Source organism: Larus michahellis, chromosome 2 (assembly GCF_964199755.1).
Source record: "Larus michahellis chromosome 2, bLarMic1.1, whole genome shotgun sequence".
In the NCBI taxonomy this organism is placed as follows: Eukaryota; Metazoa; Chordata; class Aves; order Charadriiformes; family Laridae; genus Larus; species Larus michahellis.
Window position 1 is genome coordinate 35,902,456 of NC_133897.1, and position 25,683 is coordinate 35,928,138.

The 25,683-nt window shown below is 39.9% G+C and overlaps 1 protein-coding gene and 1 long non-coding RNA gene across 6 annotated transcripts in view; one reads left to right on the top strand and one right to left on the bottom strand.

Moving 5' to 3' along the window:
• Window positions 1-24,389, bottom strand: part of HYCC1 (hyccin PI4KA lipid kinase complex subunit 1) — a 48,543-nt gene extending 24,154 nt beyond the window's left edge. For all 5 annotated transcript variants that reach the window (XR_012585492.1, XM_074574837.1, XM_074574836.1 and 2 more), the window contains exons 1-3: window positions 24,277-24,389; window positions 4,893-4,972; window positions 3,875-3,976 (exon numbers count right to left, since the gene is read on the bottom strand). Coding sequence is in view for 4 of the 5 variants with exons in the window: in XM_074574837.1 (XP_074430938.1) it covers window positions 3,875-3,976; window positions 4,893-4,943 (153 nt within the window). In the remaining variant the exon portion in view is untranslated. The remainder of the gene's footprint in view (window positions 1-3,874; window positions 3,977-4,892; window positions 4,973-24,276) is intronic.
• A 198-nt stretch (window positions 24,390-24,587) lies between these two features.
• On the top strand, window positions 24,588-25,368 carry LOC141738254 (uncharacterized). The gene is made up of 2 exons (XR_012585348.1): window positions 24,588-24,724; window positions 25,291-25,368. It is a non-coding gene; the product is annotated as an uncharacterized LOC141738254 (long non-coding RNA).
• Window positions 25,369-25,683: the final 315 nt, after the last annotated feature.

Consider the following 25,683-nt stretch of genomic DNA (forward strand, 5'->3'; position numbering starts at 1 on the left):
CTTGTTTGTTATCACCACACCTCATACCGTGCCCTCAAACCAGGACAGTATGGAAGTCATATTTTTATTTTGTCACCTAGATTGGAGATTTCCTAACCCAAGTGGAAAATACTGTCAAAACCAGTCGGCACTTTCAAAGCCAGCTGAACTGGACACTGCACTCTCAAGCAAAAACTCAAAAGCACATACTCAAAAATACTTTTTGGCAGCAAACACAGAAAACCATTGATAAGAGTTTGTAACTGTAAAAGGATTTATTCTTAAAAAAAAAAAAGTGGGGTAGGGAAGGGAAAAAACAGGATTTTTAATTAAATCTTCCAAATCATGTATTTCCAAGTAATAACAAGTAGGAGGACCCTATCATATAAGAAACTACTCCCTGAAAAAGAATCTAGGCAGCTGATGCATTTATATTAGTGAACTTTACAAAATGAAATCTGAGATTCCAGCAATTTAGAATTCATTTTATCAGCTCCAGATAGTATATAAAATAAAACCATCACATAAAATGGGACATTCTCTAATTGCAAATTCTGAAAGACACGATTCAAATGTAACATGCCTAAAGGATTGTTTGCTACCTTGCTTCTTACCTCCAAGATTTAACATCTTAACAGATCATCTACTTATCTAACATCTTAACAGATCATCTACGTGAAAAGGGGCCGCTTGGCCCCTTTTCACGCAACAATGACTCACAGAAATAGACTCAAAATTCATTTCAAAACCAGGAATGTTCAGACTAATAACAGACCTTCACTGAAACATATTCCTGCACAAAATCCCCAAAAGTTTCAACCTGCAAATGATGGAATCCCAAACCAGACATACATTTTAGAGTATTTTAGAGACTGCACTCAGAAAAGATCCCTGACTAACTGGAATTGTCACTGCACTTCAGAAAGCAAAGTATTAGTCAGCATCTTTCTGAAGATCATTAAAAACTTGAATATAGATATGTACTTTACTGCTAGCAACACGCAGATCACATTTTCCAGTTTATTCTAACTACAACACTCAGTTTGTCTGCTATTTGTCTAGGTCACACTTTCAGTTTTTCAATGGAGCAAAGCTTTCAAGAAGGTAAGAAACCCATTCTTCTATATTTTCCTCCCTTCATTGCAGCATAGGAGGCACCACCACCAGAAGAGCATGCTAGAAAAAAAAAGTTATCTGCTTGCTTTCCTAAGTTTTTCCTCCTGACTAGAAAGTTGAGTCAACGTTTCTCACCTCCAAAAGTTACTTCTGAACCCAAAGGATCTGAGAAGGTTTTGGTTCTTTTTAAGTAGTAATTTGGGACAACCTGATCCATTAAAAAAAAAAAAAAAGAGGAACTTTTAGCTTCTGACAGATACAATTTCTCTTTGGAAAAATAATTTGTGAAAAACCTACAGCAAAGGCAAAAAAAATCACGCCAAGCTAAACTAGTTGTCAATTTTAAGAGCAGAATAGCAAAGATCCTTCTAGAAAACTTTATCAGCCCAAGTGCTTTCCATTTTCAGCTTACATATTTCGCACAATTTGCATGCTTCCTTTAATGAAGTATCAGTTCAGAATTATGTGCTTGAACTTTAAAAGGCACATAAATAGCTATGACAGGTATCCATGTTCACATCATTATCTCAACTGAGACAGCTTTATATCAGCACATTTAAATGCGTAATCAGTACAAAAACAGATTTTCTTCCTCAAAATGCCACCACATGGTACAACTAATATCAAAATGCACTAATGATTGTTGCTGTTTCACGACATTGTTTTATGCTAAACCAGTTCTAAAAAGTAGGTAGACTGAAACAATTTTTAATGCTGGAACAGAAGAACATTGAAGCAATTTCATCCCTCTTCCTTTTAAGCTGCATCCAAATGTGTTAGACACTCCAAACACTTTCTATTTCCTAATGGAAATGCCTGCATGGCTACTATCTAAAAGGGCAGCTTTAGTAGAAAGTAAAAAGTCTTGAGAATCTGCGAAGAAGCATATCTCAGAATGTTATTATTATTTTTTTAGCTGTTGGGCTCTTGAGTCCATTAAAAGTCCTTTAAATCTTTGCATATACCGAAGATTCTCCTTGTATTGAATTACATTTTTCACCTATCAGTGGCCCAGAAACCTCAAAAGTAACCAACAAACTCTTTACTAACACAGCTACTTCGGATATTTCTATGCTATAGCAAACAAGTAGTTCGTTTATCTCACAAGTTGATTATTAAATTTTTGGAAAAGCAAACCAAAAAAATCCCATATGAAGAGCAAACGCGAACCAGCAGGAAGATGCAGTCACAGATGCAAATACACATAGTTAATTTTCAAATGCTGAAAAAAAGAACACATCCATCCCTCAAAACAAGATTAATCACAATTTTAATTGTAGAGATAATTGAATATATGTACTTCTAATATAATAAAAATATACAGATGGAGTTGGTTAGTTTTAATCTCAGCAGTATTCATAGTGTTCATGCATTAATCTTTCCCCTTTGCATGAGGTAAGAAAAGACAGCACATATCCTACACTGTAAAGCAAGCTGTCATTACAAAATGCAGTCAACAGGTCTCAAATAAGAGCTGAAAGAAATTACTTGTCTTTTTAACTGCTAGTTTATAAGTATTTTCACAATGTGGAAAGCTCCAAGTAGTCCTTTCCACAGTGACAGGTACTTGGAGAAAAGTCCAAGTGGAGACTTTAGGACTGTTCTCCCAAGGCAGCACAACACTCAATGTCAGCACTGGGTTTTCAATTCAATTCAAAGTCTCACCGACAGGGAAATCTTCAATATTTTGCCCCCACAATTATCCCAACAACCTTTTTGAGCAGAATTTGCAGGGCCTTGACCACTCTGCTATTAAGGTCTCTGAGAAACCTAGTATAGCCAAAAGTAGTAAGAAATCAAAGAACATATCAATTTGGCTATCGACAGGGAGACTCAGCAGATTAATTTACATGTTGATGCACATTCTGAAGACCAGACAGGCTTGACTCAGCAGTTGGAATGACTCAGAACGCCTTTATGAGCAGCAAAGTAAAATTACATTTCTTCTTTGCTGGACAACCTGGGAGTTTTTCTACCAGCATTCTCTCTAAAAATGTATATACTGAAAGCATTTTATCCTATAACCACTGCTGGCATCATCTCAAACTTTGGAAAGGTTCCTTATGCTGGGTCTTTTCAGAAGGAGTGCAATTTTGAAACAATACACAAAGGTTTGCTGGATGGTAGAAAGCAAGACAATTCAGTTAACAAAACACAACTAAAACCAGGTCAGTATGTTCGGAACTCACCCGGACACTTTAAAATAAAGTGCAGACATGGGGTATGGAACCATTCCTGACACAGGTACAGAGCAAACCTACCCCCTCCCCCCAGTTTTTTTTCTTTTTTTGCCATAATTTCATCAAGGGTATATCCACTGTAGAAATGCATATACTTACGTTGTATGTATTTAAAATAAAAACAAAAAAACCCTAAAACCTAAGAAATAACTTAGAAGAATTAGAAACCTATCTAACATTGTTCTCTTGGGTTGTAATAGACAAGCTTCTGATAGCTATAAATTCACATTCAAGCGATACTGAATTACAGAAAGAATTCTGTGTCAGTCTCAAACACCTTTTCAATCCCTTAACATATTTCACAATTCTATACCCAAGTCCTGAAGCCCAGGAATATGATCTGCAAGCTTGGCTATGATCAGTAGGTTACAAAACTTATTGTTTCCATGGTAGTATGTCATTGCTAAGAACAAACATTTTGACAGAGACTCTGCATGCGGTTCTATAGTTCACATAGTTAGAACAATTAACTAGCACACAAGGTCTTATTCTGCTGGTGTTATGTCAGCCATTTTATGCAAGAGATCTGATATACTCACTTCACTCTGCGGCTCCTGAATTACTTTGTAAAGAGATGAAATCAAAGCACTTTTGTCTTTCAAGTTTGTAGCATAGCTGGGTATGGATGCTTCTGGTAGTGTCTGAAATAAAAATATTATAACTACTAGAAAAAGCATTTTTGTCATTAAAATATAACAGCTATTTGAACAACAATTTTCCATTACAAGTTATTACTTATCAGAGTTTATAGTAAACTAAAACTTGTTTCACAATGAAAACCTTACTACGGAAATCACCATGTTTTCAGGACAACAAAATTGCCAGAAGACACACTTCATTTTACTATTTTGCAGGCAGTGTCATACAGAATGTAATGACAGTAGATGGGATAAAAATCCAAGACTACAATCCAGGTGTAATCCCAATGAAATTTCACTGTGAAATTTCAGTACTGTGAAACTCAGCAGTTTGCAGCCCCATACTTAAAGGGCTATTCTCAAGGCTGACTGTACCCAGCTAGTGAGCTTTATTACAGGATATAGTATTACTTTGAAAGAACACAAATGTCAGTTGATGTGAACAGCTCTTCTCTAACACTAGACAGATTTTCTGCCAGTACTTAGGAGGGTAAAAATCTAACCTTTTCAACAACCCTTTGGAATCTGTATATTTAAACTTACTATTCATAGCTCTGACAGGACATCATACCTGCAGTCTTTCAGAGGAGTTCATACGCCATTATACAGATAGGAAAACACATTCCCAGTGTATCTAAGCAGATCAGGAGCAAAACCTATAGTCAAGTCTAGTCCATACTCAAACCAACAAGACCATTCATCTGTGATACACATTTTCACCGCTCTCTATCAGGAAGTATGTAATCCGAAAGAGGACAATGAAAAAATTCCTTTCAAGCAGGCATTTGCACATATCACATTATCTCAGCAAAACCCAAGGTTACTATTTTTCTTTATTTTCTACAGCAACCAAGCACTCTCGCGCACTGCTCTAGCAGCAATTCAAACCCTACTGGCTAAACATCCGAGAGCATATTACCTTGAACTCTGATAACCACTCCTCCACAATCCCAGTATCCACAGCTAACATCTTCCAACATCCGCTCCGAAACCTTCAGCCTGAAAGAATAAGCAAACACAGTTTGTGAAAACTATGTAGTCACTGCATTAAACAGATAATGAAAATTAAGTCCCTGGGAATATTTAAAGAATCTTATCATGCTTTTACTTGTTAACATTTCACATGCTGACATTACTTTGAACTTTTATTCTACCTCACTTAGCAAGCTGCTGGAAGCATTAAGCATGGGAGTCTTCACATACAGCAGTTTAATAAATTCCAAATATGTATCGCGTGGGAAGCTCAATAAGTCAAAGATTTGCAGAAATGGCATTTTGAAAACAGAAAAATATTACCTTCTTGATTTCAATTTATTTTTCAGCTTACAGAACTTGAGAGAAAACTGTATGGATTCACTGAAGAGAAATGACTGTTTCGGCTTTTCCTAGTCAACTGCTATTCCTAACTTGGAAAAGGTCACTGAAATAAAGACTGATGGAAAAACCTTTCAATCCTCCCCCACCGTGGCAACTGCAGGACAACAAGCCTGCTGCCTCAGCATGTAGCCTAAGATGGACTCCCCTGTCCAACATCCCGCCCCATCTCAGACAGAGCAAGATCATCAGTACTAAGACCTGAATGCAAGAGATGCAGAGTGGCTTTACTTAAAGAGAAAGTGACCAAAATCTTTCAATGCACAGGACATGTCTTTGAGGAAATGACTATTCAAACATGCATGGCAAAAGCAATAAAATTGAACAGGCTGTCCAGCAACTTCTTGAATCATTTTAATACACAATAATAGTGTAAACAGGCAGAAATTTCCACCCCGCCTCACTAGCACTATCATTAAATAAGTGACCTGGTCAGGTGAAACCATGGGGAACCAGGTAGAGCAATCTCCTCTTATAACCCCAGAAAGATATGCAAGTCTATGCAAACATACAAGAACAGCACTTTCCGAGGATGAAAGGGGAACAAAGAAGGGCTAAGGAATTATAAGCCGCACAGGGCTTCATTTAATTTCTGGAGAGAACAGCAGTAGTAGCTGTAAACACCTCAGAGGTACAATGCAGCAGCAGCTCCACTAAAAGGCTTCTCCTGGCAGGTAGAGGGTTGGGGCAGCTCCATGAGAAGGACACCAGCAACATCAGGGGAGGTAGATGACAACCCGCAGCCAAGTGAGGAAGTGGCAGACCAGGTTGGTAAGCAAAGGGTACAGAGTGACATAGGCAACAGAGACCTCGTAACAAAAAGCAGAGCAAACGAGGGCCCCACCTGAAGTGTAAGCACATATATAAAGTGCTGCCTGCAGGACAGCTTGATGGAGGAAGCTCTAATACCTTTCCAAGCAAATAAGCGTGACTGGGTGCCTCTCTGAAGCCTCCATACACCAACACACACACAGAATGGTGACCAAGCAGGAGGAATTAGTGGTCTGCATGCAAGCTGCAGGGCTAGGATCTCAATGGGATCACTGAGAGACAGCAGCACAGCTCACACAACCAGACTACTGTCATGTCGTTACCAGCAAGCGCAGCCCTCAAGGAATCCCATGCCTCTGAGCACAGAACACTGCCTCAACTGCCAGGCTCCAGGGGCTCTGACCAGTGGCACAAAGCCCAGATGGAGACCTGGCCTTACTGGGGTACGCCAGGGGTAGGACAGTTTAACCTGGGCCAGGACAGTTTAACATCTTCATTAATGAAGACGGGCGATAGCACAGCGCTCACCCTCAGCACATTTCCAGGTAACCCAAAACCAGGAGGAGACGTCAGTACCCCAGAGGAGTGTGCTGCCGTTCACAGGGACACCAACAGGCAGGAGACGTGAGCAGACACATGGACCTCGGGAAGTTTACGGGGAAAGGCCAAGTCCTGTCCCTGGGAACAAACCACCCCAGGCACCAGCACACACAGGGGCCAGACAGCTGGAAAGCAGCTTTGCAGAAAAAGTCCTGTCAGTCTTCATGAAAAAGGGGAACATGAGCCAGCTACACACACCCTTGTGGCAGAGATGGCCAACAGCCCCCACATCACCAGCAGGTCAAGGGAGGTGATCCTTCCCTGTGCTCAGCCCTGGTGAGACACAGTTGGAGTGCTGGGCTCCCCAGCACAACAGACACATGGACATACTGTAGAGAGTTTGGGAAAGGGCCACAAAGCTGATAGAAGAACTGAAGCATGGCAAATGAGGAGAGGCTGAGAGTGCTGGGACTGTTAAGCCTGGAGAAGGCTCATGGGGATTTTATGAAGGTAGATAATTACTTGAGGAGAGGGAGTAAAGAAGATAGAGCCAGGCACTTATCATTGGCGTCCTGTGACAAGAAGCAACAGGGACACATTGAAATGCACTAAAAAAAGTTTAAATATCATATAAGGGTTATTGAACACTGCAACAGATTGCCCAGAGCAGCTGAGGAGTCTCCATCATTGGAGATATTCAAAACTTAGTTGGACCAGGTCCTGAGCAACCTATTCCAATTTTCACTACTTCAAGAAAAGGAGGTTGGACTTGATCTCTAGAGGTCCATTCAAACCTCATCCATTCTGTCATCCTGCATCAACAAAGAAATAGGAAGGATTGTCACGAAGGAAACTCATCTAGCCAAATACCAACTCTTTCTGACCAACGTTGAGGGTTTCTAAAGGTATAATGATGACAATATGTATTAGTGGCCGCTGAATGGTATCAGTTGTGTGTCAAACCCTGCTGCGAAGTGAGGCTTTTAAGGATAATATTGTGTGCTAACAAACACAAAGGCTATTCCTGCTATAATTGTTGAAGCAACAAACTCATCAGTTCCTACAGGTCACATGATCTACCAGCCCTACTTTCACTCCTGTGCAGGCAAAGGCTTTTGCAATGTCTCATGCTTCAGCAGGGTTAATAGTAACTATTCCCTACAGAGCCCCATTAATAGCTCAAATGCCTGTGCTAATATTGACTGTTCAAAGCAAGAAACCCATGATTTTAAAGTGTCTAGAAGAGTCCTGGACACTCCAGTCCATAGTTGACACCACTTATCAGAGATAAATTTTTTTTCCACCTATTTCTACTGATCCATCAAGTATTATTTTCAGATTAAAGCCTCCCAGAGAACACAGGATTCATTTGACCAGTAAAAACAGTAAGAGCACCCTTGGCTGGCATTATCCATTGGACTAAGGACAATACTTCAAGCTTTTATGACTGTGTATTTGAAGGCAAGTCTTTCTTTTTTTTGGCAAAAGCATGAAATGAAATGAAATCTATAAAAAGCTAAACTAAAGAAACAGGACAAAGTTTTAGCTATTCAATCTTTGATTTTTAAAGTAGCAGAGGCATTCCATTGAGAGTTAAGGCATCTGAGATGCACAGAACATAGACTGTCCTTACTTTACCTTCATGCACTAAAAAATGCACATACCCTTCTGAATGCGCTGTTTAACCTCAAGCACATACGCATCTACAGCAATACACATTTGAGCACCATAAAGAAGAAATCTAATTTTATAATTATTTCCCTTGAAGACAAAGACTACGATTATTTGTTAGACTGACCTCTCCCTTGAGGGAAAAAAAGCCTCAATTCCACACATCAGGTGCGTGGGATCTATTAAAACAGGCAGACAACCTACTGTTTTGCTAAGGATTGCCACATTTGTTCTAGTTAAATAATAGATCAAATTGAACTGCAACAATGTATGGACAGAGACAGCAAACCCAAGACTGTTCTAAAGGAAGGATTAGCAAATTTCAGTTAACACCACAACTTTTTCTGAAGCCCATAGAAAGTTTACAAACAGCAACTCTAAAATGGAATTTTTAACACAAAGTAGGCCAAAATAAGGCCTAATTTATAGCATCTGTTAACCTTTTACAGAAAAGAATCCCAAAAGGACTAAACCAGCATGCCTTAATTGCAACTCCATTTGAGTGGATTCAACTGCAAGATATAGGCCACTGTAAGCATTAGATGCCCCCGTCACTATGGAATTAACGCAACATAAAGTGGATGAAGTAAACACATGCTACTCTGAAAAAAAGCTGTAAAATTATATTAAGAATGTACATCATAAATACCAAAACTGTAATGAAAATTCAAACAATACAGCAAGCACTACACAGCATTTCCTCAAAAATGTCTTATTTTAAGGTACATCAGCACGTTATTCCCTTTGAATAGACTTTTTTCTTGGTCTCTTCCTCTTAAGTCCCTGCAAAGAGTTCAGATCAGTGGAGTTTGAGAATTTCTTTAAAAACAGGCTGCTTTTGTCCACACAAATCAAACAATACTTTGACAAAAACTGATGATCAACGTCAAATGTCCCCATGCTCCTCATTCCAAGAGATTAGGACACAGAGTCATTTGGATGTCCTGATGGAAAACAGTTGCAGGAAAGAAGTAGTCTCAAAGATTCAAATGATACCACAAAATTATTTGTGATGGATCTCAGCAACAGTCAGATTGTCACATCTCTGTTCATCTTTTATTAGACACATATATATTCTTAGTTTATATCATACATGAAGTAAAGCACCTTCAGGTGACACTCTTTCATTGCAGGTCTTATCACATTACTGCACATTTGCCACATGATGAAAGCATGCACAGCTACTGCAGCCCAGTTAACACGTGGCAAATTTATCTGTGTTTTTATGCCTTGTGAGTTAAAAGCAATTTTGAGTATTTTCCACGAGACTCCCAACTTGGATTAGCAGCAAGAAATATGATTTACACTAAACAATAATTTACAAACTTGCTTTCCTAGTAGAACATCTACTTAAAGTAAGCATACATAAAGCCATACAGCCCTTACTAATCTCTAACATTGGAACCCTAGGAGATATGCAACTTGAGCTCTAACATCAACAAGAGGAGAATAAGTCTAACTTACATTCCACTCAAAGTCTGCAATCTATTTTGATATAGCTTGAAGTAAGACTGTTCTCTGGATCTGTTCCCAAGTAATAAGCAGCCTCTGAGAGCTGTAAATTGATCTTTCTCTATTCTAATATGACAATAAAACTCTCCTTACATAGGAGATATCAATTTTTGCTTTGTTTCAAGATGAGTAGTACAACTGGAATAAGATATCAAGCAAGCTTAGATGACAAGAGTGAGTCTTGTTTGGAAGACACTTCTACAAAGTCTCTACAAAGACCATTCATTTTTCCATTACAGCACAAATACAACAGGATCTTACCAAACTTACTGATTTTAATAGAGAGGGGAGAAAAAGTTGCTACGCACTCAGCTGGTGGTGAGCAAGCCAAGACAAATTAAGATGTATTCTCTTGCGAACTTACTAATGGATCCATCTACTTAAATTGCTTCAGTTTTTCATTCCTGTCACTCAAGACTTTTTTAATACAAAAATATCAAATCATAGCCTTGAATGAAGTCACAGACAACACATGCACAGGTTGATATTTAAAAAAAAATTCTCACAATAAGTGACTTTCCCATTCTTTAAAGCTACCCAGCCTTTGTAGCATTCATCCACAGAATACACGCGTCTAAATGAAATCTGGATTAAGTACAAGGAGGCTGGACTTGGACGAAGAATATACTCTTGAGTTCTGCAGAACTGACCTTCTGGAACCACAGTATGAGGCATTTACTAGTGGAAGTCACAGAGCTGGAAAAAAACAAAACCAGGAGCCAAAAACTGCTCAAGTCACATCCTCTGGGAATTGCTGGAAAAGGAGGGAAAGCATATAGTGTACCCTTACCTAACCTGAAAAGTATCTGCTTGGAAGTTTGTACTATTTGCTAAGATTTTTTTTTTTTCTTAGCCTAAGGGAAACATGAAGCAGAAAGTTAAGATGAACCAACAGAAAAATTCGTCAACTCATCCCAGAAGAGGAACGAAGTAAATGTGTGAGCATTCTGTTAGGATGTACCAGACCCATAAAGGAACAAGTCCCTGGTACGTGTTGATCTTGTGTTCTATAGTAGTTTGTATACAAAAGTAGGGAAGAGCCAATTAGGACTCCACTTTTATTACCCTTTGAAGTAGTACAAGTAGTATTAAAAACTTTTTAATCAGCTCTACATCATACATCAGGTTCAGTTAAGGACTACATTCTCTGGTTAAAATTCACTTTGCTGAACCCCTTTTCTCTCCCAACTTGTTTCAGAAACAAAGACACAATCCTTGGTAAACCTCAGAACAGAAAACAGCACCCAGGCAAATGTATTTTCCTGATGTTAATGCACAACTCATTCTAGTGATACAGTGATCTGTTCATTTACGATACAATTTTGAATATGATCAAGCTATCCTGTTCAAACAGATACTTGTAGGTGCAGTAATGGCTAGCAAATTATTCAAAGTCTCTTGAGAAAAGAAACCAGTACTACCGTGAACTCCAAAAACCACTCTGGTAAGCTTCAAGAACCACAAAGGCCAGGTCTGACTTCTTCACATTTTTCAAACTTGCACAAAGAAACAAAACCTCCATTGTGCTAAGCGTGAAACAGTCACATGTTCTATTCAAATAGACAATGCAAGCAGCGCTCAAAGACTCAGTATCAAATATTCTCTGATAATTGCCATCTTCACTGTAAAATCAGGCAGTGTCAACAAGATAGCTGCAGTGCACCGAGCATCACTGACTCAGGCTCAAGCAAATTGTTAAAATGACAAGAGATGGGTGTTCAACCTCATCTAACAGGAGAACCAACAAGCATTAGTGGAACTATAGGTGACACCTCAAAACAAACAGAAGGAGTTACCAAAAACAACGCAAAGAAAGTATGTGTTGAGTCCCAAGTCTGAGTACTTGAACTTTACATAAATGCACAGGAAAAAGAAGCCTGGACACATTAATGGAAGAATCCATCCACAGGCACTAAATACATAAGCACTTCTCCCAGTTCAGAAAGCTGAAGTCAGAAGTTGCTTCCCCAGAACACTCTTCCAGCTTCCCCTATCAGTTCCTCTCCAGGCCTCTATTAACACCCACTATTAGACAATGAGGTTTCAGAAATTCTGGTGATTCAGTATGGTCATTATTTCACAGTACGGTAATGAACCTACACAAAGGTAACTATTTTGAACATGTTTGTTCCCAGGGGTTTGTAAAGGAACTGAAACCGCAGCCAATTTGAATTTCATGTTGCCAAGGGCATTTTTCAGTTTTGCCACCTCCCTCCCACATGACCCAAAACATTCATGATGAAAGCTTTCTAAAAGTTCTTGAGTAGATGATAGGATCCCTACAAGCATAGGCTTTGGAAGATTTTAATCCTGATCTTTGACTCCTGGCAATTATATTTCCTCAATTTCAGATTAGCAAACAACAATTACAAATCACCTTTGTACGCAACTAATCTCATACTTGCCCTTTACCAGCAAGGAAATAACTCTTTCAAGACAAGCAAATGAATCATGCCAGTTAAACAATTCACCAAGACAGAGATACGAGATTAGACATTGATATACTCAGTTGAATTTATAGAAGCCATACTAAGTCAGATTTATATTGTTAAAGCAGTACAAAAGCAGCCCTAGCAGTACAGTGCCAAACTGAAGTAAGATGAAGTAACTTCCACAGCTTGATTACTTATTTTTTTTAAATCCTACTTTACTATTTCTTCCTTGTTGCTCTCTGCACAAGAGCACGCTGTTAAGTACAACTGCCTTACTGGTAACCCCAGAGCAAGTCAAAACTGACCACCTGTAAGCCATCTCACTCCAGTTACATCCCATTCTCCAGCTTGCACAAGCCCTAGTCTCTTTCAAGCTATTTCATTTGCAGTATATCCTCAAGTGTTAGCTTTTCTATCATCTGTAATATACCAACAGTTACATTCATTACAGGAAATTAAAGTAAGAGCTATTACTTTTTAAACAGTTTTTCTTAGCAGCTGAACTATATTTGCTTCCTCTTTCATTTTATTCCACGCAAACACTATTGTTTACATCTTATTAAATCTTTAAGAAAGAACAGATATAAACAGTCTTGTCTTAGTTTAAAATAAAAATAAAAAAATAAAATAGAAAAAATCTTGTCTTACAGTATGCTCTTACATATTCTGGATTAATATAGTTACCAGTTTAACATACACAAAGAAATAATTATATGCATCATAAGGAAATAGAATTTAAATTAAAGTAACATTGAAGTGAGTACAACTACAAGCTCAACCAAACATAACTGAAATGACAAAAGAAATGTGTAAAAGGGAACAGTGTGCCAACACTACAAGAATCACCTAATCCACACAGGTTTTCCAGTTTTTGCTTTAGGCACAAAACTCCATAGTATTAAAATAAAGGTATCTTCTTTATGCTCTGATAAAAACAAACTAGAAAGCTTTAAAAATTTTGTCTGCTTTCTATGTATCAGCGCTGCTGTAATTGTGGTCATGCGTCTATGAGCAGACAATACTGCAGTACATGACACGGTGCTCTTACCACTTCTGTAAGGGAAAGCAGTGCTGCAGGAGTTATCTACTTACAGGAAACATTCTCAACAGAACCCCAAGCAAAGTAAACTTACTGTTCTCCTGTGCCCTAGTTTCCCTAAGACCAAAGTACACTCATCCCTATGAAGTCAGGAAGTTTCCCCAAAACTCAAAACCAAATTTAAAATACTGAAATAGAATAAACTATGCTGAGAATCATTATGGTGCAGCTCTTGTTTCAGCGTTGCATGTAAATCTTGAACCAACCAATGGTCTTTTCAAGAGCACAGAGCATTATTTTGGTAGCAATGGTATGATATCTAGTTCCTTGCCTCCTCAAACTACTTCCGTGCTACTGTAGTGTACCTGGACTAGTAGTTATTCATTTAATCTAGCTGTTTGTGAAGTCTGCTGCAAGTGAATTTTAAACAGAAGCTTTCCTTTCTAAGTGAAAATGGCAAGTCATCTCAAGCTAGAGTTTGTTCAGAACTTTCAACCACACATCACAAAGAAAGGCGTCAGGCAATTCAGCTGTTGGAAAGACTCAATGTAAAGCATGCATAAGCAGATGCTGCACAATAGCTTGAGTATGACCTAAAAAGCATGTGGAGAATTGAGCAGAGGCTGTACTTCATCTATGAGCATCAACTGTTAAAGGCACATTTCCAACACCTTCTACCATTACAGCATGTAGTTTCAGCTGGAGCAAGTGGAGAAGCATTCGTCTGACAAGTAGTTTAGCAGTGACTTACCAGAAGAAAAAAGTCTCAGGTCACAAATAAGGACAGGAGTTTGAGCATTGAGTTCCATTTTTCATACTCTTCACCTTTTACTTTTTAGTAGCAACATTAAGAATGCAACACTTTTTGGCCAAAACTTCCCAATTCCACTGGCTGAGAATGAAATTTCAGGAGATTCTGCTTATTTCCAACTCCATTCTATGTATCTGCACCTCATTTAATTTGAAAGGCAGAGATGGCTACCTGCAACCTAGGGACTGACTTTAGAAGATACTACACAAGCTTCACATGAGGAAGAAATTTTGTAGCAGCTTGGGACTTCATTTCAACTGAATGTTCCTCCTGCCTCCGTGAAGTGAGACAAGCTCCACAAACTGAGAATTAGGTTGCAAAAGTTACAGATGGTTCAGAAGTTACTTATTTGCCCAAAACTAGTTGTTGTAAGTTCTAAAAACTTTTCAAACTAGTATTAGTAGCATGAAAACCATTTAAAGATAATTCTGTCTGCTTTGAAGTCATACCCTCCTTCACCAGACCGTTGCCCATGTCCAGTTAAAACTTGCCTTTAAAACCTGGACTCCTATTTAGCAAGCACTCATAAGTTTTCATGTACCCACAAATATGAACTATCTTTTCAAAGCATTTCCACTTGTAGCTGAGAAAGTCCAACACATTGCATTTGAAACAAGCATTTATGCTTTTGGCATAAATCCTGGGAAAGGTCAGTGATTTGGATGTCCCAGAAACAGGCTTTAAAGAACTTCGTATACTGCAAGAATAACCATTATGGTGTGCTTACCCAGGGCAGATCTACAATATAGTGTACTATCAGACATGATCAAATACAAATGCAATGGAAGGGTTTGATTTTACTTTCACTCCAGAGCATTTATTTTAAGTGAGTACTATGATATGTCCCATCACCCTAACTCTACCAATGCAGCAGCATTAGCATTATTGATAACTTAGTATTTGCAAAGTATTACCTACAGTATATCATTCTAGCATTTCCCCAAAGTTCATGAGAGAAAAGTAGGAACCTCGCTGTTAAGAATACACCAGAGATTTTATAGCAAAAAGAGGTTTATGGTGGCCTATTGATATGTGGTTTAGTAGCTCATTTTGACAGAAAAAAAACTATATGAAGGTGCGTTTTCCAGAGGAGGGGGACATCAATACTGAAAATCTTAGGATTTAGTTTGCTTTGAGTGGTTGGTGATTGCTCCCTGTTAAGTTACAGTATTAAAATGCTCCATCAATATATGCACATAATGCTGTGTTAAACAGCTTCAGGAAAAATATGGCAGTTTTCTCATTCTTCCTCATCCCTTCCTTTCCTCCCCCCACAACAGCCCTCCTGCACAAGCCTGTTACACTCATAGGACTGGACATGTTAATTTGAAAAACATCTCAGAGCATCCAAGAACAACTTTATAAGCAACAAGAAAACATGACTACTTAACTAAATTTTTTAAAAAGTAATAGCAGGACCTACACTTCTGTCTCATTCAGAAAAGGTACACGAAATGCTCTGTGGCTACATATAATTTCAATGTTGTAGTACAGACAAAACTTGTGCAACTTGAAGTCTCAGACAATTTACTACCCTGTACGTCTTGCTCTGTATTGGAATTTAAAAAGAAAAAAGTCAAATCCCAAAAGCACAATAGTGGCAAAGCAGAAAAGAGATGTTAATTGTCTTACATCGTAGCGCACATTAATTTAGGTTAAATTCATATGAGATGAAGAAGCTCTTAAAGTAAAAAATTCCCACCTCATGAAAGCATCTAAAGTTCAGAATATTAATTATGCCAAGAAATATAAATCTAATTATTTACATGATTAATTAGTAAATTAATAATTAATGATTACACAGGTTCTAGAGGGACTCTTATTTGAGCAACTCATGTACAGATTTCCAGGGTAAATGGTATCACCAAGTAATCTGCCATTGTTCATAAGATCAGAAAGTTTCTAATGAATTTATATTGATACCACTTAGGTAGCAGAAAACAGTTTAAGATTAAAAATAACAGAGCATGCATTCATTTTCTTTTCCTGTTTCTTTTTATTTGCATTCTTATTAAATCTCAAGATGTCTTCTGCTCAAGACAGGCCTTATTTCCAAGTGCATTCTTTAAGACCCACATATCTAGTATTTCTAAAATAAGTGAGTGATACTTCAATATTCAGTTACAAATTCAGAGCCCTGGTTTAGAGCACAGACTTCATGATTTAGAGCCTGACAAATATTTCTGTAGCCTAACAACAAAGTGGTCAAAATTTGTTCCTATAATAATCTGAAGTCTACGAACTTGGAACTTGATTTAGTGTATTCTGCTTACAAGCGGCAACTGAAGAGTCACTTGGATGGCAGATGCAATTATGACAATACATGGAAATTGGTCATTGACTACACATGCATTTGGGACACAGTGGACTCAAATGAACCAGAGCTGAACAACATCAATACAGATTAACAACCTTAGGAAGAAACATGTCATGTTTGTAAAAACTGTCATATCCATAGGAAAGAGGAGTTGCAAAGAACCAAGAGCAAAACAAGCTATATCACATGGGAGAAAAAAACCAAATATAATCTTGGTGAACGGCCACTTTTCAAACAGTATGCACTGCACAACACAAAAAGATCATATATCTACCATTCAAAATCAGTAGACGCAATTAAGGAACCTCTTAAAGGGTAAATGTGGCGTCGTTTGGTTTCTGTTTCATCACTTCGTTAACTTCCTATTCACACTTTTATCAGTTCCTCTTTTTACTGTACAAGCAGGGACCTTCTTTTAGGTGTTCCTTTTTCCCTTGACATCAAGTATACCCACATCCTACTGCTGCTACTGAATTTATACAGGACTTTATTTTCCCAAACCTAAAAGCAGTTGTAAATTATTAAGTTAGTCCTTGTTGCTGTTTCACTGGATTGCAACTTTGTGAATATAGGGGAACAATCATCCACTTCTCTGCCAGCATAGGACAAAACATCTAAGACACTTTTAGATACCACTAAAATGGGAACAAACCAAAGATTTTCATTACTTCCTTAAGGAATGAATGAATGTATGCATTATGTATGCAAAGGAACTGCACGGTTTAAAGATGCTCTCTGATTATGTCAAGTTTCAGCTGGAAAATCCTTATCAGTTTTCCCTGTACAGCTATAGCTTGCCAGTAACAACAGTTCGGGATAAAATACCACTGCACAAAACATCATTACATTCTAGTAAGAATTCTTGGTAACCAGTGCAAATGCACATGCTTCAGACACTCAAATTTTGGCATAAGACAAAAAGAATAATATTGAAAATATGTATGCCAAACAGAAGTTTCTAAGGCAGAAAAAAAAATTAAAAGTAGCAGAGATTGCTAATGTACTCAGTCAATCTAGCATGATGCAGAAGTGCTGGAAGAGTAGTTCTGCTATATTTGCACACATTACTGAAAATTCAACAAAACATCAACCAATCCTAGCTGAAACAACAAAATTCTGATACTTCAAGCAGTACCATTAAATTCCCTGCAAAACAGATGTTCCCTTTGTTGTGTTTCACTAAGTAACATGACAATTTGATTGTCTGAAGTATAGTGTCTCATCACAACATCACTGTGGTGAAAATACCCATCCTTTTCAGTACTGACAAAAAATGCTGCTGAGAAAACAGGAAGGGGGGAAAGATACTTGATTTTTTTTTTCCCCTCAGCTTTACAATTAAATGTAAATCACATTCTCTCAAGACAGGCAGGAATTGGTAAATACAATACCAGCACCAGCAAAGCTACAGAATGTGTAAGCAGACGTGCAGAATTACTGTCAAAAGCCTCTCACCTGCTCCTCTGGCTGCTGCACTGGGAATTTAGTTCAAAGCAGGAAAAAAATGCAGGAGCCTATTAGTCTTTCTAGACCTGACACATGGAGTCAATATAATTGGGAGAATGAGAGATGCGAGTGGAAAGACTACAGTTTATTGAGCCTAAAAGCTGTAACTGAGTAAAAGCAGTAGCATGTCTGCAGCACATGACATGAAGCAGGTAGGTATTTTGGCACAACCTAAAGAAAGGCATTAAGAAAGGTATTATTTTAACTGAGTAGACAGCAGTTGGTTGAGCCAGATGTGCTACTAACCACAGACTGTAGGAGAGAATACTCAGAATTTCACCGGCAAAATCCAGTGTAAAGTTACTGAAAGGAACACAAAATTGTTGCTTTGGAACTAAGTACCAAGAGCTAAGGAACTCCTTACTATCATTCCTCCTCATGCTTTAAAAAAATTTCCCTTCATCAGCCTAACACAAAATATATGACATTGCAGTCTGATTTTGCAACCTACTTCAGCTCTGGAACAGTAACACGATTTCCCTCAGGCAGCAAACACTGAGCAGGAGTGTTACTGGTGAAAAACTTTTTCATTTTTTACCTGAAGATCCTATAGCCTGCTTTCTCAGACAGAGATGTTATTATAGCATACCCACAATGACTTACATGATAGACTTTGAAAATATTCACAGTAACCTAATTTTCAGAGGTGGTGGGTGGTATTAGAAACCTGTTAAATGCAGGTTTTTTAAGATTTTTTTTAGGTCAACTTAATGCTTTTACCCATATTCCAGTCACTTCCTTTAATACAGCACATACTGTAGGATTAAAAAGAATTTTAAATACAAACCAATTGTCTTTATGTATGAGAATGGGATTCCAGTACTTGAAAACAAACCACAGTGATATAGTGCAGCCTTGTCCATTAACGAGAAGACCTTATATTATCCAGCACTAGCTGCTATACAATACTCAGACTGCTAGACAGCTTAATTATTGAGTATTAGATTTAATTCTCTATCGCATATTTAAAGCGTAACAGGCTTCTTCCCCATTTTCTAAAATAAAAAAAAAAAAAAGAATTGCAATAAAATATAGTAATAGTACTGAATCATGGTGTTTAGTATTAACAAAAATATTAAAGTTGTATGCACTATTCATCAGGTTGAAGTTAATGCCTTGCTGAAGCATAAATATTTATCCAGTGCAAACAGCAGGAAACCTTAGGAGACAGCGTGGCTTTAAGCACTGAAGTGAGTTAATTAGTATCCAGTGCAGCTATAGAGCATACTATGCTATTTTTAATTAAAGGTTAGCTTCCAAATAGAAAAAAGTAACAAAATGCAAAAGATACTTTATCTCTTACCTAAGAGGGCAGTCTTCAGTAGCTATCAAAAGTACCCAAAATATACAGTTTCTGTTGCTAAATTTAGAATGAGAGCTCTTATGCCAATCAGGATAGAAAATAAATACTCAGCGACTTTTGCGTTAGCAATAGGTGTGTTTTACCAGTCAGCTACTATTGCTTTTACCGAATTTCTTTGCTATACTTTGATTGCTACACAGCATTCCATATCATCAGGGGTTGGAGACAGAAGAACACAAACGTACACCTGTTTTGGAGAGATAACCCCTTTCCAGTCTTCCTCTCAACAATCAGATGATTCTCCAGCAATGCCAGTCATATAAAATAAACTTAAGAAATGGTTTTTTGCACAACCTCACTTTTCATGGCATCCTCCATACAGAAGAGTGATGATTATTAAGTATCTGTCCAAATTTCACATGCTTTATTGATTCCAGTTCTAATAAAAAATACTCCTAATAACAACTGTTTATCGAACCAACTTCTATTAAATTTGTACATCACTTAGAAGTTACACTGAAGCCTTATATGAAGCCCATAATTCATCACACTGAAAAAAATACACCAACATTCTCCCACTTCTGGCACTGCAACGACAAGGCAGTGTCGCATTCAGACAATTTCAGTTCTCACTTGGGCTGCTTTCATTCACTACCTTTCCAGTTGTTACCAAAGCATGGAAGTTCACGTGGGGATGCATCTAAAGAAATCGCTGTAAATAACAGTCGCCCTCTCAGACTAAGCCGACATTCTATTTTTATTCCACTGCTCTTGAACATGGTCCTAATTAGGACAAGGCTTCACAGCAGTTTCACCAGAAGTACAAGAAAACATTTCACACCCTGCACTATTTTAGATGTGCTATAAATTGAAAACTATTATAGTTGTTGGATCTTTCAGATGTTGCTTTTTTTTTAATCTAATCCAAGAGTATTTTCATGCTAACAAAGTTCCAGCACAAATACTGATAGAAATTGGATGATTTCAAATAAGTGCAGAAGCATTCCACCACTTAGCCTCATCAAAAACTTTTTAAATTTCACCAATGTTTTTAAATAACTTCAAATATTTTAAGTGTCAGTTATTTATAAAGAAAATCTTGAAAGCATGCAAGAATTTCATCTTAAAAGTGTGTGCATACACTTTTTATAGAGTATAGGGAAGATTCTGATCAATGCAGGAACTAATAAAACATTTTAAGGGCATGCAGAGTTTCAGCAACCTAGAAGCTTTAGGCTAAACTGGGCCTCGCAGCAATACACAGTTGCTACATATTCAAAACATTTTCATACTTTAGTACTCCTTGTACTGACACAGCTTTCAGTCTTTATCCCAACACCACTTTGTTATTGCCTTCCAAGATTATCTCAAGAACCATTTCAAATAAATTAATCTAATTTAAATTCCTAAATAAATGATGACAATAAAATAAGATTTTAATTCCAACACATTCTCCACTCCCAAATACGCATTTAATATGCTACTGTTTCAATTCCGGCAACTGAGGACAGCGAATTGCCAAAAGGGCCATTTTTTTGGAAAGAAAGAAAATATGGATTTAAAGAAAAGATATCATGCCTACAATTTTCATTAGGGTGAGTGTTTGTTCTTTATCTTTATACTCACATAATTAAGTGGAACAGCACTAACAAATCAAAAGCTGTAATTTTGTTGAGCAGGAAAACTACCAGATTCCAGTAAAACAACAAATACTTTCAAGTACATCCTACCAAGCACAAAGCAACACACTGAAAAACACTGCATATAACATGCAGGTTTTAAGCATATGGTATTTTCATAATACCACGGAAGAAGTCTTAGAAATTACACAGAGGCACTCAGGTCATCAAGCTATTACACCTCAGACAACAAGTACAAATTTGCAGTCTTCAGATTTTCTAAAGTGTAAGAGATTCAGACTGTAGTTCTCCTAACTTCAAAGAAGACAAGAGCATACACACAGTGAAGGCTGTATCACCAGGCTTCTCATTCCCTATACAGTATGACAGATCTCCTGCTTCAACTTCATGCGTATTGCTCCTGGAAGACTGACTGCTTGGTAACACCGTAAGTAACACACGAGTGCAGTGATTCATACATATAATCTCTGCCTGTGCTAACAATACCACCCGCACAAATCCTATGGCAGACTTAAGCATAAGCTTTGTACCCAATCTTGCATTTGTGAGAGAGGAAGCATGCCAGGTTACGCACAGAGCGTACTTGTCTAAGTGAAGGCTTGGGAATGAAACCTGACCTGGTGATCCACCCAACGGATTTAAGTCTAAGCTGTTCCTGATATAGGCTTTGTATGTTTGCAGAGTGCCCAGGTGATCCCTGTTAAGAATCCAAGTGCTACTGTATTTTAATATTCTGATCAACATAAATATTTAAGCCTCATGAAATTTAATTTGAAAGCCTCTGTTATGAAGGGTACTCCACAGGCTCTTAGTCCCAAAGGAAAGCCTGGGAACTGTGACTTTTACAAATCATGCAGATTTCTCAAACTATGCATCTTCCACACAACACAAAGCGAAACAGTGTCACATTGGGCCATAAAATGTATGTTTATTTTTTAGTTAAAATAGACAGACATAAGCCAACATTTGATAACTAATAATATAAGTTTCCAGAAGGAACAAGGTGATTTTCACATTGCATGTGTTAAAGTCAATGACAGGTTAAGAAAATACCTAATATTTACTTTAAGGCAGGATTTCACAAAAATGCATTTCCTGACACGAACATACAGAGAGGTTCAAGATACTGCTTTTTTACACTAACGTGTACTAAGAATTAGGCTTTAACTCAGCGATTTACTATTAGTTTTGATATAGTCATAACATATGCATCAGTAAATGGTCTTTTCTCACAGCTTAGCCCTATTGTGTTAAGTAAAATGTAGATGACACATACCATTTGTACTGCCTAGCCTTGCAATATCTCACGCACATTCTTGTTTGCAATGCAAGTCCTTGCAACATTTGAATCCCAGTGACTTAACTACCCAGCTATGCCTGTGAACATGTCTACCATGGACTCTCAAGTGAAAGAAAACCCTCCCATTCAGGAGACTATGGCTGAAGTTCAACACAATTCTGCCCATGAAAGCCTTTTTCCTTCTAAGAAGCATTCTGAATAAAACCTTTAAAACAGCTCAAGACTGAAAGGAAGTGAATTGCTACAGTTAAAAAATCATCCAAAGCGATACTGAACTTCTCCAAAATGGTCACCCCTCTGATAAAAGGCCTGTTAAAAGTACCTTGTCTCACAAAGAGATTATCACAGAAGAGAAGCAGCTGAGTTTTGCATTTCAAAAGTAATATTTTCATATTGTCTTCTTACTCTAGAGGAATACACCCAAGAACAGTGCCAGATGGATCTAAAACTCAACTTCAAAGTACGTTACTTTTACCGAAAGTATTTCACTAGTGAAATAGACTGGAAGTTAATTTGTCCAAGCTTTACAACACTATTTACTTTTCACAACATAAAAGAACTTGTTGGAAGGTGGAGAGGACAAAAAAAGGAAGCCACTCTCATAGAGGAAGGCATTCTGTGAAAAGCACAAGCTTTTGAAAAGACGCAGTAGCATCTAGCTGCGTTATTGGAGGGCTAAACTGCAGAAAAGCCTTTTAGGTGCAATGAAAAGCAATCACCAATGTCATTCTACACTTTGCTACATAAAACTGCTTTTTGCTTCTTTGCAGTGTCATTCGTTAAAGTTGCCTTTAAAAAAAAAAACTAATCATCAAATCTAAATTTGCAGCTAATGATACCTAACAGCAATCACTTAAGAGAAACTTTCCTATTTTGTTCTTCTCGCTCACTAGCAGCGTATGTTAAAAATTATGAAAGATCAATGCTAACAAGACTTAATAATCCTGTAGTACACAAATCTTTTCCTTGTGGACTTAAGACTTGAGGAGCTTTTTTGGGATAGCGTTAGAATTCAATCGGACAGGAAACAAGCGTGATGGCTTTGGGGATTACAGGGAACAAGACAAGCCCACGGGCACTGCCTCTGCTTTTACCTTTACCTTTAAACCACAAAGCAGATGGAAAGCTCCTTCACTTTAACGTGCGTGGAGTTCCGTAAGGAAGCCCACACAGGCACAACCCCCTGCAGTCTGCGGCGCTTCCTACTTACAAACCTCAACCGCAAACTCTCAGCGATTCTAACTGTTGCTGCCACCTCTCGCATCCCTACCCGCGGACACCGAACTCAACGCGGCAGGGAAATAACAACAACAAAAAAAAAAACTACAGAAAAGGTAGGTTAGAACGAACGTATTTCACAGCACGCCACTAAACTATCTCCTAAATCCTGCCAGGAGCAGGCAGAGGCGCCCAGCAGCGGGGCGGGAAGCCAGGCACCGGGCCGGCTGCCCCCTGTTCCGGGGAGCGGAGCGGCAGCAGCTCCTTTGTCTCGCCCTCAGCCCGCACCCCCGGCTGCCTTCTCCCGGCGACACCAGTGACGGTTGCCCCGCCGAGGCCGCCGCTTCCCCCGCCTCTGACCTCCCCGATGGCCGCCCGGGAGCCGAGAGCATGGGCGCGGGAAGGACCCCAGCAGACGGCCAGAGGCGGCCGGGATGCCGGCGGCGCCCCGAGGGGAACCGGTGGGAAGAGCGGGGTGAGGCTGAGGCTGGTCCCCAGAGCGCCACACCGCGGCCCCGCTCACCCCCGCCCCGCACCGGGGGCAGACACCGGCTCTCCCCCGGCAAGGCGAGAGGGAACCCACCGAGCCCTACCCTGCTCCTGCACCACCCCCGGGCACCGGCCCTACCCCCGGCCCCGCCACGCCGACTCTGCCGCCCCCGCCCCGCGCGCGAGCCCGGCAGTTAACGGCCGCTCCAGCCGCGCGCCGACGGTTGCCACCGGGGCGGGGGCTCTACTTCCACCGGCCGTTAGTTGCGCTCAACGGCCGCTAAACCGTCCCGGCGGCGCCGAGGAAACCGGCAAACCGTCCGCCAGCTCCGCACAGGAAAAGTTGGCCTCCGCGAGGGCGGCCGGTAAGTCGCACTCACCCGCTCCCGCCCGGCGACTCCGGCTCCGCCGCCGCTCAGCGGAGTTACTCGCCCCGGCGGGAGCGACAGCGGGGAGGACGGGCGGGCAGCGGCAGGGACTGGCACCGCCCGCCACTGCCTGGCGGCGGCCGCGACCAATGAGAAGGCGAAGCGCGGTGACGCCAACCAATAGGATGGCAGAGCGGACCGTGCGGGCGCCCGCGCCCTCCTCTCCCCCAATGGGTGGTGCCGGCGCGCTCCGAGGGCGGGGCCGGGCGGGTAGAGGGGGTGGAGGCAGACGGTCTGTCAGGGCGCCCCGGGGGGAGGCGGGCGGGTGCCGCCGCGTCCCGTTGCCTTAGGCCTGGAAACGTGAGAGGCAGCGGCAGCCCCGGGGAGGGGGTGGAAACGAGTTATTGTTTCCCCGCCGGGGCTGAATCGGGAACGTGAGTGCAGCAGCGCTAGGCGCGGGGTAAGCTGAGGCGGAGCAGCGGGGCGCTGAGGTGGAGGAGGGGGGGTCCTACCCTGCCGGGAGCTGCTGCCTCCGGGGTTGCGGGAAGGCCCCGCTCTCGGAGCTGTCCTGCGAGGGATGGTGGAGGCTGTCGGGCAGGACGAAACGGGCAGCGGCAGCGCTTGGGGTGGTTTTGGGGCAGCCGGCACCAAAGGCGTGTGTTTTACCGTTGTCCGACCCCCCGCCCCCCACCCCCGACTCCCCGGCTGCCGTCGCTTAGAAACAAAAATAGAGCTGGCGATAGGCCGACTAATGAGGCTATAAAGCAAACTAAAGTCTTTTAACTTCCCCAGCCCCAACAAAGGGACGATTATACTGGCTGACAGTTCCACAAGGGATGCTTCCAGGCACCGTAATGAGAATGCCTCATAATGGAATGCCCCTTAATTTTTATCAGGCGTGCCTTTATTATTATTTAGATACCCGATTCTTATCAGCCTTCCCAAAGTGGAGCAATTGTGGGCAAGTCTCATTCCACAGCACTCTAAGGCCTTTTTCAGTTACAAGTACTTTTCATTTTTTCACAGTTTTTTTTTCCTCCTGACTTCATCCTCGGATTGCTCTGAAGAATGAACTTGAAATAAAACTGAATACTGCATAATTAACTACTTTTTGTTTTAATTAAAGTTCAGTTTACATTTGTTGTTATGGCCAGGGTTTCTTTGCAAGTATGCTTTGAGGATTATGTTTTAATCCTCAGAAGCACATGCTTACAGTAATCTTCAGGATTAATAAAGATTAAATTAATCAGTAATCTAATTGCTGTGTGGTGAAACTGAAGCAAGGAGGTTGTGATTTGGTCAGTGTCAAATACCATGTAATGGCAGCACCCGAATTAGCTCCACCAACACTGTCACAAAGCCTTGTCCCATACAATTACTCATTTAAAACCCCAGGTTTTTGTGCCTTATTAGTCTTAA